Source organism: Macaca nemestrina, chromosome 14 (assembly GCF_043159975.1).
Source record: "Macaca nemestrina isolate mMacNem1 chromosome 14, mMacNem.hap1, whole genome shotgun sequence".
Lineage (NCBI taxonomy): Eukaryota > Metazoa > Chordata > Mammalia > Primates > Cercopithecidae > Macaca > Macaca nemestrina.
The window spans coordinates 114,689,325-114,702,754 of NC_092138.1; the positions used below are offsets into that span (position 1 = coordinate 114,689,325).

Consider the following 13,430-nt stretch of genomic DNA (forward strand, 5'->3'; position numbering starts at 1 on the left):
GCCCTGGAGTGCAGGCGGGAAGGGAGTGCTTACTGCGGCACCCGCTCTGGGCAGCTGGTGCCCTTGGCTAAGTCCCTTCCCGTCTCTGAGCCTCATTAAAAGCTCTGGGTGAGGGGAGTCAGGCACGTCTTACTGAACCCCGTGGTAGGGTCCTGGCTGCCTTCTGCTGTGCGTCTTCTCTGACACAGGGCTTTCCCACTTCCCGGGCCGTGACCCTTGTGGCCTTCACGCGGGGCTCCCTCCCGAGGTAGGGGCACCCTCCGGGCCTCCCCGCCCTGTCCCCTTCCCTGCCGCCCGGGAGTACCTGGAGCCGACAGTAGCACAGAACGGCGATGATGCAGAGCAGAATCACAGTCGCCAAGATGCCCCCGGTGATGACCACGGTCCCGGCTGTCATCCGCCCCCTTCTCCATCAACAGCCTGCAACACACGCCGCCAGCTTTAGAGCATCACGCTTCCTCACCACAAAAGTCACCCGTGCTATTCTAGAGAACTGAGAAGACAAGCCTGAGGGGAAAAAAAGCACTCCAGGATGTGCCCGGGAGAAGCAGGGGCTCTGCCTGGGACGGGCTGCAGGAGCAGCCCCAGGCCCTGCTCTGCCTCAGCTGGCCTCTGTCCCTGCCCCTCTCCCAGACTCAGCTTCCACATCTGTAGAAGGTGGACGCTAATAGCCCAGGGTTTTGTGACGCTTTTACAAGCGTGTCTCTCCATGCTCAGCGTAGCATGCTCTCAATGAATGGCGTCCTTCCAGCCTGGCTCTACAAGCTCGCACGTTTTAAAATTTACCCAAATGCAGTCAAGCCGAACATATGGTTTTGTAACCTGCTTCCCTGCATTTTCATCTCACACAGTCACCATTATTCTGTCATATCCTTACATTTTCTTCTGCAACATAATCTCTAACCCGATTCCATCGTTTCATGTAACCGACCCCTTTTCTTTAAAATGCTTAATTGTGGTAAAGCACACATAAAATGTACCATCTTCGCCATTTGTAAATGTGCAGCTCAGTAGCATGAGGTATATTTCACACTGTTGGGCAACTAATCTCCAGAATTTTTCATCTTGCGAAACTGAAAACCAGTTCCTGCCTGACGTTTGGGTTTCTTACATTAAAGAAATATTTCTAGCAATGTTTTAATAAGCGTCTTTGTAGCTAAGTAATGGGAACCATTGGAACCTGCTTCAGTGGCTTTCAGGATACATTCTTAGAAGTGGGATTTCCAGGCCTAGGGACATGCCTTTTGCAAACTCCTTCTTACGGAGAACGTCCACCAAACACGATGCAGGGAGGCTGGAGTGATGCTGTCAGTGGCTGCTGCATTCAGCTCATCCCTGTCCTGGGGTGTGCTGATAAACCAGCTCTCAAAGCTCCCAGCTGGGAGCATTTGCTGATTTTTGTGGTGTAGATTTTCTTACCATGGCCAGTTGCAGTTCAAGCAAGGTTTGACAAGCAGCTTACAGCATTCCTGAATGCTTCACAATCACCTCTCACAAAACAGTGGGAGCTGGCGCCACTTCCCTTCCTCAATTTCCCAAGCCTCATTTTTTTTTTTTCTTGCTGGGGGATGGAGTGGAGGAAGAGATTGGAGTATTTTAAAGGAAATCACAGAGCATATCACTTTACCCATAAATACTTCAGTGCAGAATCTGACGGAGGAGGATTTTTAAAAAATTACCCAGCCTACGTTTGGCTTTCTCCTGTCATCTTGGAAATGCCTTTTTTACAGTTGGTTAGTTCAAATCAGGATGTAGTTGCGTTTGGCTCCTTTTGCTCTAGAACGGCTCGAAACCCATTCACGCCCCACACCCCCACGTTGTTTATTAGAGAAACTGGGTTGTTTATCTGACGGAATTTTCCATGCACTGGAACTGGCCGCAATTCCTCGCATGGCATTGAACATGCTCCTTTATCAGTGTTTCTCCTCTAAACTGGCTTCCTGTTGCATCATTTCCAGGGGCCTGATGTCTGCTGTCCCTCTCATCTTGACATCACAATCAGCTAATGGGCGCAGCTGCTCTCGGCCCGTTCTCCCGTCGCCAGGTTCCCGTGGGTCTCCCGGACCATTGCTGTACCCTCCTGTGCATGACCTGGATCTGTTACTTCACTGGGAGTTACAAAGTAGTAACTTTCCAAATGGTGTCCTTCCTTCCGCGTTTATGAGCTCCAGTTCTTCTTGAAAAAGCTCGAAAGCACATTCCCTTATCATCTGTGTGGCTACCCTAGCATGTGGCCTGCAGAGGGAAGTCTTAGAGGTTCCATTTCTCTCTTTATCAGGGATCAGAATGAGCTGGTGCCCTGAGGTTTGTGGCTGTGTGTGTGCCGGGAGGATGGAGAACAGGCCAGCCCAGACCCGCACCTCTCAGTGAACCAAAGGCTGCCCCTGTCCCGTGTGCAGGCCCCGCGTCCCTGTTGGTCCCAGCCTGTTGTCTGCCCCAGCTTGCCTTTCTGTGTGGAAACTCACCAGTGCAATCTCACTGATTTTTGAAAATATATTTGATGTGTTTCAATCCACTGCAGTCATGATTCTTTTTGATATTCAAATGATCCCACTAGAGAGCAAACTGAGGCCTGGAGAGAAGTGACCTGCCCAGGCCCCAGCACCAGTAAGATGAGGGATCTGGGTCAGGTCAGGGTGGATCCGCTGCTACCATCCACCTTGGGGCCCCTGCCGCCCTACCCCGACTGCTGAACCCCATATCTCCTCCATATGAATGTCCTGAATACCACAGCACCTTTGGGGAAGCACACGCTGTGCTGATATCAGGTTTGGGGGTGCTGGCCTAGCCATGGCCCTCTTCTTTGTGCTCTGAGCCAAGAGGCTGGTGGCCACATCTGAGCCCTCTGCTGCTGCCCTTTGGGCCAGTTTACTGGGTTCAGGATGGACGTGCACCCCACACTGGGTCAGCTGGCCTCTCTCCTGGGAAATGGAATTAAAACCTGAGACACTGGCTGGTCCCTGCTGGTCGCTTGACCTTGGGTAGAGACATGAGTGCTCAGGCTGTGGCCAGGCTGTAGCCACGGGTGGAGTTTTCAGCCACATGTTGGAGAGGCAGAAGGCGCTGGTCCCCGGAGGGGGCGAGGAAGGCCAGTCACAGCTGCGGGAGAGATTGCCGTTGTGGTCCTGACTCAGGTACCAATCCCTCCCTGACACCCGCAGAGTGACTCCTGCTGTGTGCCTGTCACCTGGAGTGCATTTTTGCTATTTGCACCCAGGTAATTATGGCCCCACTTCACCAATGAGGGCACTCGCACAGCTTGGGAGGGGTTCAGGGAGGTTGAGGCTCATGCCCGAGTGTTGTCTGTGATCATGCAGGGATTAAAATTCAGCACCACCCTCCACTAGGGGCCATGGCTGGGGGCCCACGGCTGGGGCTTACTGACAGCAGTGGGGGCCACGGCTTTCCCATAGGGAGCATGTCCCTGGGTGGAGGGGCTCCCACTGCTGTCAGGCTGAGACTGCAGGGACGATGGAGACTGCAGGTGGCCGTGGCTGGGCTGAGGCGCTCCCTCAGGGACAGGTACTGCGGAGCCATACAGGACACTCAGGCTGGGCCCTCAAGTGCCAGCCTGGCTCTGCCTCCGGTTAGCTGCAAGAATGGGCCTTCAACGCCTCCATTCCTCTGCCTCAGTTCCCTCCTCTATAAAACGGGAGACCCCCAGGGGTTGTGTGGGACAGCAGCTGCACTGTGCTCAGTGCTGTGCTGATGTGGTTAGGATCGCATCCCTCCCCGGGTCTGAGTCCTTCTTCGGGTCCCTGAGGGAGCTGGCCCCGCTTGCTGCAAAGCTCTCTCTCAGGTCTGAGATGCAGCTGGCCCCTGGCTCCGCCCGGCTGCAGCTCCTCTGGGTCCAGGTCTCCTCCAGCAGCGAGCGGCCTGGCGGTGTGACGGGAAGGGTGCCGGCTCAGGCCAGGTGCCCAGGGCTGTCAGCAGCCACCCTCCAACACCCGGGCTGGTCCAGCTGGAGCCTCTCAGCCTCGCTCGGCAGATACACGCCCGCCGAGGAGCAGCAACGCCCGAGACGGCGCCAGGTCCCAGGGCCAGGCATGGCCGACAGACACACACTCCGTTGGCAGCTCCACCAGCGCCCGGCCTGACATCAGCCCACAGTTCACTCCGAGCAGCTCCCAGCAACATGGCCTCCCTGGGCCCCCACCCTCCTGCCTCCCCTCTGCTCTTGCTGTGCCGCACCCTCTAGGATGCCTACCCCCCCGGGCCTACCACACCATCAAAGCCCAGCACGCGCCCTCCTCCTCCAGGAAGCCTTCCTGAACTTTAACACACACCACAGAACTTCAAAACTTCAAACACCAGAGCTGAGAAGGACCACATCCCACCCCTTCATTTAATGAGGGAAGAATACGGACCGCCTGCTGCCCTCCCTGAGTGCTCACCTTCAGCCTCCTCCCTGGGGACTCCAGGACTCTACTCAGCTGTGGCCCAGGTGACACGCGCCTGAGGGGCCTCCGTCCTGCTCTACTCTTGCTGGCGACCTTGGGTCAGAGGCCTCTCCCTGGGTTCAGTTTTCTTATCTGTAAGATGGGTGTGGCAGGGTTTAGACACTGATTCCTCCCAACTCTGGGGGACGTGGAGTTTTAATCGGCCCTGCCAGGAATCCAGATGATTTAGACACCCAACAAAGTCAGGATTATGAAAATGTAAACAAGCATCAAGTGATAAAGCAATAAAGCCAGATGACACCCTCCAAGGCTAGGCAGAGAAGGGAAAGGGCCACAGACACTTTGGCTCCCAAGGATACTTGTGCGCTGAGAAAGCTGAGTGCCTCAGAGAACAGGGGAGGACTTGGGTGCTCAGGGTGGTAATGGATAGGGGAGGAACCGAAGGAGACTTCCTGGAGGAGGAAGTTTCTGAGCTGGGCCGTGAAGGATGGGCTGGGAGACGGAGAGGGTCTGTTGGTGCTGGGAACAGCCCAGGCCAAGCCTTGGAGGCAGAGCCATGCGGGTCAGGCCTAGTGACAGCCTGGCGGAGGCCACTCTGCCGCCTGGTTGTGACTCGGGCCACCCCCCTCTTCCAGCTCCCTTGAAGCCTCCGCACTGCCAGCCAAGGCAATTTGGCGAGAATAGCGCTGAATTGTTTATCTGCCCCCTGGGACCATAATTGGTTTTAAAGCTTCATAAATGGCTTTGCTTCCCTGTTCCCACCCCGGGTTTTTACAGGGACAGGTTGTGAGACGGGGCTCCCCTGTGCGTCCCCCACCCCTGTCCACAGAGTCTGTGGCGAGGGGGCCTGGGCGGGCAACAGTCCCCTTCTGAGGGCCCTGTCTAGTCTCTGCAGCCGGCAGGGAGAGCCAGCTGCGTTTACAAGCTTCAGTTGTCTCCTGCGGCACCGGCACCGAGGAATGAATGGCGTGGAGCTGGGGGTGGGGCAGGAAACACCTGGCAGCAGAGCCAGACACCGGCCTTCACCTGCCTCCCCCAGGAGCCCCCTCCCCACACCCGCCTTTCCCTGGCAGGAGAACCCCTGCTCACCGCCATCTGGGCCACACATCCTGTGCTGAATTTCAGACTCTGCTAGTTTTCTGTCCCTCTTGCCACGTCTCCCTCACTTGCCTTAAAGCCCACAGGAACGGACCCCCAGAGCCTATTTATTTTGTGCCCCAGCCCCAGCCCCTGCCACTGCCTTGCATGGTGCAGGGCCCAGGCGACGTTTAATGAAGGCTTCTGTCTGCCTCATTCACCTGAGATGCCCAGCGCTCGTGGTAGGAGCCAGGGAGAAGCCAAGGCCTGCATCCTCGGCACTGGCTGTGCCCTCTGGCTCATCTAGCCCCGTGCCTTCCAAACCAACCGGGCCCCAGGACAGGAAAGCCTGGTCAACACACAGACGCCCCGACGGCAGTGCAGTTGCACAGGCCCTGCAATCTGACAGCTTCACAAGCGGCCCCTCTAACCAGGTGAGGCGGGTGCCCACCATTTCCAGATGGGGAAACCGAGGCCAGGGCAGAGAAGGCCAACCCTGGGGGCCCAGGGCAGAGCTGGACCTGGAACCCAGGCTTGTTGCCTCACGGTCAGACTCCTCCCCATGCTGGCGTCTCGTCGAGGGCTTACGGAGACTCAGAGTGCCTTTTCCTCCACAAACACATCTGTCTGGTTACAAACGCGCTCCCACTACCTGGAAGCCCAAGGGCCCCGGCGTCCTCGATCGAAGGAGAGCAGCCCGCAGAGTTCCTGTCTAGACCTCCTGCACATTTGTTCCTAATTTCATGCTCCGCGGGCTCCCAGATGCCGGCGTTCAGTAATAAACAGACGAGGAAGTGCTCGGCTGCCCTGCGCTGCCGCGGTTGGTCTCTGAGACGTTATCCAGAGCCCGGCTGGGAGTGGGCCGGCAGGAGGGAATCTGGGGGCCTGGAGGGCAGTTCCCCACAGCACCTGGAATGTCTGTCTTCCCAGCTCTATCCCCAGCTCAGCAGCGGGGGAAATGGGGGCAGTGAATCAGACCTCTGCCCACTATAGGTTCTGAGGGTCTTGCGGTCTGTCTAGGAGACAGAAAATGCCCATAGCAGGGGGACTGGTGCTGCCAGGCTTGGCACGGAGTGGGGAGCTGGTGTTGGGAAAACTTGCCTGTGCCCAGGGTTTGCCCCCATGGTTGCCTGGATTCCTTGAGGGGCCCCCAGAAAGAGCACAGGGACCAAGGCATGTTGCTGGCCATTTCTGAGGTTTCACGGATTTCCAGAAGCTCCTCCCAGATAGCAGCTGGAGAGCCCCCTGGGGTCAGTACCATGGAGGGGCTCTTAGGGTCTGTGGTTCACTGCCTAGCAGGAGTGTGTTTGGCACAAAAGTGCAAATGGTGATGCCTGGGGGTCTCTGTGCTCTTGAAGCATGGAAGCCGTTTCCATGTTGGGCCAGCTGGAGCTGGGCAGTTGGGTGGGAGTGAGGCAGGGGTGGGATGTGATGGGGAGCAATGGGTCCCTGCCTTTCTCAGGACTGTCATTCAACCATGTCGGGGGTCGTAAGAACCAGCGTGACCTCAGCCAGGCTTCGCGGGACTCTGTACATTCATCTCATTTCACCCTGGGACCCCCAGCGCGGGCGGCTTTCCCAGGTGGTGGCGTGAACTGAGGCAAGAGTGGTTCAGCCACCGTCCAGAGCCCACTCCCCAGGCCATTGGGGAAGCAGGGGGTCTGACACATCTCTGCAAGGAGATGACCTGACCCATATTTTCTAGGGAGTAAACTGAGGCCAGAAGAGTGAGAAGATCCACTGAGCAACGGAAAACCCGACTGGACAGACGCCGGACCTTGCTCTTCAAGGAGTCTTGTTGAAGCTCAAAGCCCATCCCTGTCTGGAGTCCAAGCCACAGAGGCCAGTCTCAAGACCAGTTTCAGCTGACACGCAACCAGGGCGACCCAGGGCTGGAGCCCTGCCTGGCCCACCATGGGCATGGTGTGGAGCTGAGAAGGGGAGTCGAGGGGTGCTGTGGACCAGGAGGAGAGGAGCTGGAACCAACGCCAAAGCTGTGGATGGCTGGGAGGCCCTGGAGCCATAATCAGGAAGCAAGAAGCTGAAAGGAGTAGGTGATTGTCCCCCCTGACCTGGTCCCCAGGAAATCACTGTCTGCCAACCTCAGGAACCATAGGGCGGGACAGGGAGTGTCAGGATCAGGCCTCCTGGCCTCTGTCATGGGGCTGTGCCAAAGCCTCCTGGGGGCTCCCTGGTCCTCAGGGGTCACTGCTTCCTCTGACCCAGTGGGCAGGGCCTAGCCTTCAGTGCAGTTAGAGACTGAGTCAGGTGGAGCTGAGAGAGCCCCCGCCAGGAAGGTGTGGGAGGAGAGGGGGCCCTGGCTGAGGGCTCCCTGGCTGCTCCCTGGGTCTCCTGGAGATGAGTGGCTGGGACTCCTGGGCTGGAGCTTTGGGTGGTCTGAGGGAGGTGGGGCACTCAGACCATCACCCCAAGAGTCAGGCCTGCCTCAAACCTCAGCTTCTGCCCAGTCTAGCCGACCCTACTTTCTCAGGCTAGAGTCCCTGAGGCTCTTTCCTGGGATCTCCCTGGGAGTCCCTGGAGCAGAGAGAGGGAAAGGAGACAGAAAAAAGGAAACGGTGATGGGGGAATGGGAGACGAGCCTGGGAGGGGAGGGGAAGGTGGGAGCCCAGTGCTCGCCAGGACCTCACTGCTGCCATCTGCCCAGGAGGCCAGGAGTGGCCATGGAGGCAAAGGTGAGAAATCCCCACACCCTAAGCCGTGAAGTCGGGCAATGGGGAAGCTGGTGGCACTCCCTGCTTTGGCACCAGGGAATCACAGACTCTGCTCAAAAACCACTGGCCAGTCCCAGCCCCTTTCTGCTGAGACCGAGTCAGAGATGGTGGGAGATGGGGACACCACTGGCCCTGTCTGGGGCAGAGCAGCAGACAGTGTGCCATGGAGGGCTCAGAAAGATCATGCTGGCAGGACACCTGGCCTGTAGGGCCCTTCTGTCAGGCAGGCTACCACGCTGCTTAAGGACCTTGAACAGAAAGATTTGGGGAATAACTTGGAAAAATAAAGCTTGAGTTGTGGCCGCTGCTGTCAGGCCTGGAGTTGCCACTCTGGCTCCAGGTTCTGCTTGCCCAGAGGAGGGAACACCTGGGCTGTCTGGCCCAAGGAGGTGGGATCCCAACTCTGGGGTGGGGGTGGGCTCAGTGGTACAGAAGAATCTAGCATGTTGAGGGATCTAGCATGCTGGGGGATCCAGCATGTGGAGGGATGTAGCACGTTGAGAGATCTAGTGTGCTGAGGGATCTAGAATGCTGAAGGATCTAGCTTATTAAGGGATCTAGCATGCTGAAGGATCTACCATGTCGAGGGATCTAGAATGCTGAAGGATCTAGCATGTTAAGGGATCTAGCATGTTGACAGATCTAGCCTGTTGAGGGATCTAGCATGCGGAGGGATCTAGCATGCTGAAGGATCTAGAATGTTGAGGGATCTAGCATGTTAAGGGATCTAGCATGTTGAGAGATCTAGTGTGTTAAGGGATCTAGCATGCTGAAGGATCTAGCATGTTGAGGGATCTAGCATGTTGCTAGATCTAGCATGTTGAGGGATCTAGCATGCTGAAGGATCTAGCATGTTGAAGGATCTAGCATGTTGAAGGATCTAACATGTTGAGGGTCTAGCAGGTTGAGAGATCTAGCATGTTGAGGGATCTAGCATGCTTAATGATCTAGCATGTTGAGAGATCTAGCATGCTGAAGGATCTAGCATGTTGAGGGATCTAGTATGTTGAGGGATCTAGCATGCTGAAGGATCTAGCATGTTGAGAGATCTAGCATGTTGAGGGATCTAGCATGCTGAAGGATCCAGCATGTTGAGGGATCTAGCTTGTTGAGATATCTAGCATGTTGAAGGATCTAGTGTGCTGAAGGATCTAGCCTGTTAAAGGTCTAGTATGTTGAGGGATCTAGCACGCTGAAAGATCTAGCATGTTGAGAGATCTAGTGTGTTGAGGGATCTAGCATAATGAAAGATCTATCATGTTAAGGAATCTGGCATGTTAAGAGATCTAGCATGTTAAGGGGTCTAGCATGCTGAAGGATCTAGCATGTTCAGAGATCTAACATGTTGAGGGATCTAGCATGTTGAGAGATCTACTGTGCTGAGGGATCTAGCATGTTGAAGGATCTAATGTGTTAAGGGTCTAGCATGTTGAGGGATCTATCACACTGAGAGATCTAGCATGTTGAGAGATCTAGCATGTTGAGAGATCTAGCACGCTGAAGGATCTAGCATGTTGAGGGATCTAGCATGTTGAGATATCTAATGTGTTGAGGGATTTAGCATGCTGAAGGATCTATCATGTTAAGGGATCTAGCATGTTGAGAGATCTAGCATGTTAAGGGATCTAGCATGCTGAAGGATCCAGCATGTTGAGAGATCTAACATGTTGAGGGATCTAGCATGCTGAGAGATCTAGCATGTTGAGAGATCTAGCACGCCAAAGGATCTAGCATGTTGAGGGATCTAGCATGTTGAGATATCTAGAGTGTTGAGGGATTTAGCATGCTGAAGGATCTAGCATGTTAAGCGATCTAGCATGTTAAGGGATCTAGCATATTGAGAGATCTAGCATGTTTAGGGATCTAGCATGTTGAAGGATCTAGCACTAGTATGTTGAAGGATCTAGCATGCTGAGGGATCTAGCATGTTGAACAACCTAGCATGTTGAAGGATCCAGCACTAGCATGCTGAAAGATCTAGCATGTTGAGGGATCTAGCATGTTGAAGAATCTAGCATGCTGAGGGATCGGGCATGTTGAGGGTCTAGCATGTTGAGAGATCTAGTGTGTTTAGGGATCTAGCACGTTGAAGCATCTAGCACTAGCATGTTGAAGGATCTAGCATGTTGAGGGATTTAGCAGGTTGATGCTGAGGGATCTAGTGTGTTGAGGGATCTAGCATGTTGTAGGATCTAGTGTGTTGAGGGATCTAGCATGTTGAGGGATCTAGCATGTTGAAGGATCTATCATGTTGAGGGATCTAGCATGTTGAATGATCTAGTGTGTTGAGGAATCTAGCAGGTTGAAAGATCTAGTGTGTTGAGGGATCTAGCATATTGAGGCATCTAGCATGCTGCTGACCCACTCATTGTGCAGTTGGGTGGCTGTGCTCACCAGAGAGGGGGCCTTGCCCAGGGTCACTGGGCACATCTGCTGCAGAGTGAGACACAGGCCAGTCACCCTGAATGGTCGTGGGCACTAAGTTGTTGGTAGAGGGAATGGGAAGAGGGCAAAGGACTGGATTTCTGGATGCTGAGCTCAGCAGTCTCTCCCAAAAACCCCTCCTTTCCTGCTCTGACCACCTCGTGGTCTGAAATATTTATGCACATCCCTGAAGAAGCTCGTGGTTCAGGCCCATCTCTCTGTCAGGCCCTACAACTGTTGACCTGTGATTTCAACACAGCAGAGAAACCTGCTCTTCAACAAGCAGAATGCTCAGCAATACCCCTGGGACCTGGGAAATCCCGTGAGCTGGGGCTCCTGTCCATGCCATCCTGTGTTGCCCCACTGGGGTTCCCGAACTGTAAGTCTGAACAGGTCGCTACCTCGCTCAAACACCCTGCATGGCTCCCCATACCTCTTAGTAATAATAAGCACAGGATCCTGTGCCAAGCACCACTATCTCTGTGCCAGGAGGGCATGGCACCCTTCACCAACGTCTCCTTTAATTGCTGGGACAGCCAAGGCAAGGATTATTATTATGCTCATTTTGCAAGCAAGGAAACAAGAGAGCCAAGGAGCCTAGTGTGGGGAGAGAAAAGCACAACGTCACATGGTGAAGGGTGAGGGCTCCAGGGGTGAACATGGTGTGCCACATCAAATCTGATGTCTCTCCTTTTCCTTCCATCCCCACCCTCAGCTTGCCTGTAGGGACGGGGTAAACTCACCCACTTCCCTGCATCAAACCTAAGCCTCATGAAGGCAAGAACCTGGTTTCCCACTGCAGTCCTCTGGCCACCAGGGGGCGGCACAGTGCACGCACACAGTAGGGCAGCATTGGCGCTGATTCCAATGCATGGAGGGCCGCTGGGCACACTTGCACTGCAGGCCCTGAGTGGGCTGGGCTCCTGCCCCCGTGACCCCCACCCTCACCTAGCTGATCCCCAGTGTTTCCCAGGGGGCGGTAACAGCAGCACAGAGCTGTAGGCCAGGCCAGGGCTCCAGGCCGCCAGGAGAAGGTAAATGAGATGCATCAAGAACTTTCTGGGCTGTGGTTTCCCGATCTCCCGGCCGTGGGTCAGGAAATGGGGGGCGGGACAGTGGGGCTTGAAAACTCCGGGCAAGTCCCAGCTCAGCTGCCCACGGGGCAGGTTTTTTCTCTCCCTTAAAAATAACAACGTGCAGAAGTTGGGTTTGTAAAACCTTCTCTGCTGCTGGACTTAACTTTCCTTCCTTCCTTCCTTCCTTCCTTCCTTCCTTCCTTCCTTCCTTCCTTCCTTCCTTCCTTCCTCCCTGCCTCCCTCCCTCCCTCCCTCCCTCCCTTCCTCCCTCCCTCCCTTCCTTCCTTCCTCCCTCCCTCCTTCCCTCCCTTCCTCTCTCCCTCCCTCCCTTCCTCTCTCCCTCCCTCCCTTCCTTCCTCCCTCCTTCCTTCCCTCCCTCCCTCCCTCCCTCCTTTCCTTCCTTCCTCCCTCCCTCCCTTCCCTCCTTCCTTCCCTCCCTCCCTCCCTCCCTCCTTTCCTTCCTTCCTCCCTCCCTCCCTTCCTTCCTCCCTCCTTCCCTTCCTCCCTCCCTCCCTTCCTTCCTTCCTCCCTCCTTCCCTTCCTCCCTCCCTCCCTTCCTTCCTCCCTCCCTTCCTTCCTTCCTCCCTCCCTCCTTCCCTCCCTCCCTCCCTTCCTCTCTCCCTCCCTCCCTTCCTTCCTCCCTCCCTCCCTCCTTTCCTTCCTTCCTCCCTCCCTCCCTTCCTTCCTCCCTCCTTCCCTTCCTCCCTCCCTCCCTTCCTTCCTTCCTCCCTCCTTCCCTTCCTCCCTCCCTCCCTTCCTTCCTTCCTCCCTCCCTCCCTCCTTCCTTCCTCCCTCCCTTCCTTCCTTCCTCCCTCCCTCTTTCCCTTCCTCCCTCCCTTCCTCCCTCCCTCCTTCCCTCCCTCCCTTCCTTCCTCCCTCCCTCCTTCCCTCCCTCCCTTCCTTCCGTCCTTCCTTCCTTCCTTCCTTCCGTCCTTCCTTCCTCCTTCCTTCCATCCTTTCTTCCTTCCTTCCTTCCTTCCTTCCTTCCTTCCGTCCTTCCTTCCTTCTGTCCTTCCTTCCTTCCTTCCTTCTGTCCGTCCTTCCTTCCTTCCTTCCGTCCTTCCTTCCTTCCTCCCTCCCTCTCTTCCTTCTTTCTTTCCTTTCTCCCTCTTTCTCTCTCTCTTTCCTTCCTTTCTTTTCTCTTTTCTTTCCCCTCCCCTCCCTTTTCTTTTCTCTTTTCTTTTCTTTCTTTTCCTCTTCCTCAAACTGAGCCCAGATCCTAGTCCCAGTTCAGGACCTGGAAGGTGGACGGGAGGGAGGGCCAGGCCAGGACTTGCTGGAACTACCAGAGCTTTCGTTTATTAAACAAATAACTTAGCCCCGTGCTGGGCTGGGGACTCCCGGTGCTTCAGTGAATCCCATAGGCACGGCTGGCATAGATACTTTGAGCATCCTCACGCAAAGACGAGGAAACGGAGGCACAAAGAAGGAAGAAGTGCAGGCTTTATACAATTCCAGGCCTTTACCCACCAAAATGGCCCAGCACGTTGAGATAATGTTCGATAAAACTCCTGCATGCTCAGTAAAGCCCTTTTTGACTCAGCCTTACGAATAGGAGCAGATGGAGTCTCTGCTCACCGGGGACATGCCTGGAGTCCCAGGAGAACCCTGAGAGCCAGTAGACACATGGAAGGCACCCCAGACCCCAGCCAGCAGCGTGGGCTGGAAACTCTGCCCCCAGCTAGGAATTCCAGCCCTTACCAAGCTCTCCTCTGCCTGAG

General features: G+C 55.4%; 1 protein-coding gene across 2 annotated transcripts in view; it reads right to left on the reverse strand.

Moving 5' to 3' along the window:
* The window catches only part of LOC105471873 (family with sequence similarity 163 member B), a 32,472-nt gene that overhangs the window by 2,785 nt on the left and 16,257 nt on the right, over positions 1–13,430 (reverse strand). The window contains exons 2-3 of one of the 2 annotated variants that reach the window (XM_011724668.3): positions 4,395–4,532; positions 305–420 (exon numbers count right to left, since the gene is read on the reverse strand). In XM_011724668.3, the coding sequence (XP_011722970.2) occupies positions 305–397 (93 nt within the window). In that variant the 5' untranslated portion in view covers positions 398–420; positions 4,395–4,532. The remainder of the gene's footprint in view (positions 1–304; positions 421–4,394; positions 4,533–13,430) is intronic. The other variant, XM_011724667.3, reaches the window with a different exon arrangement.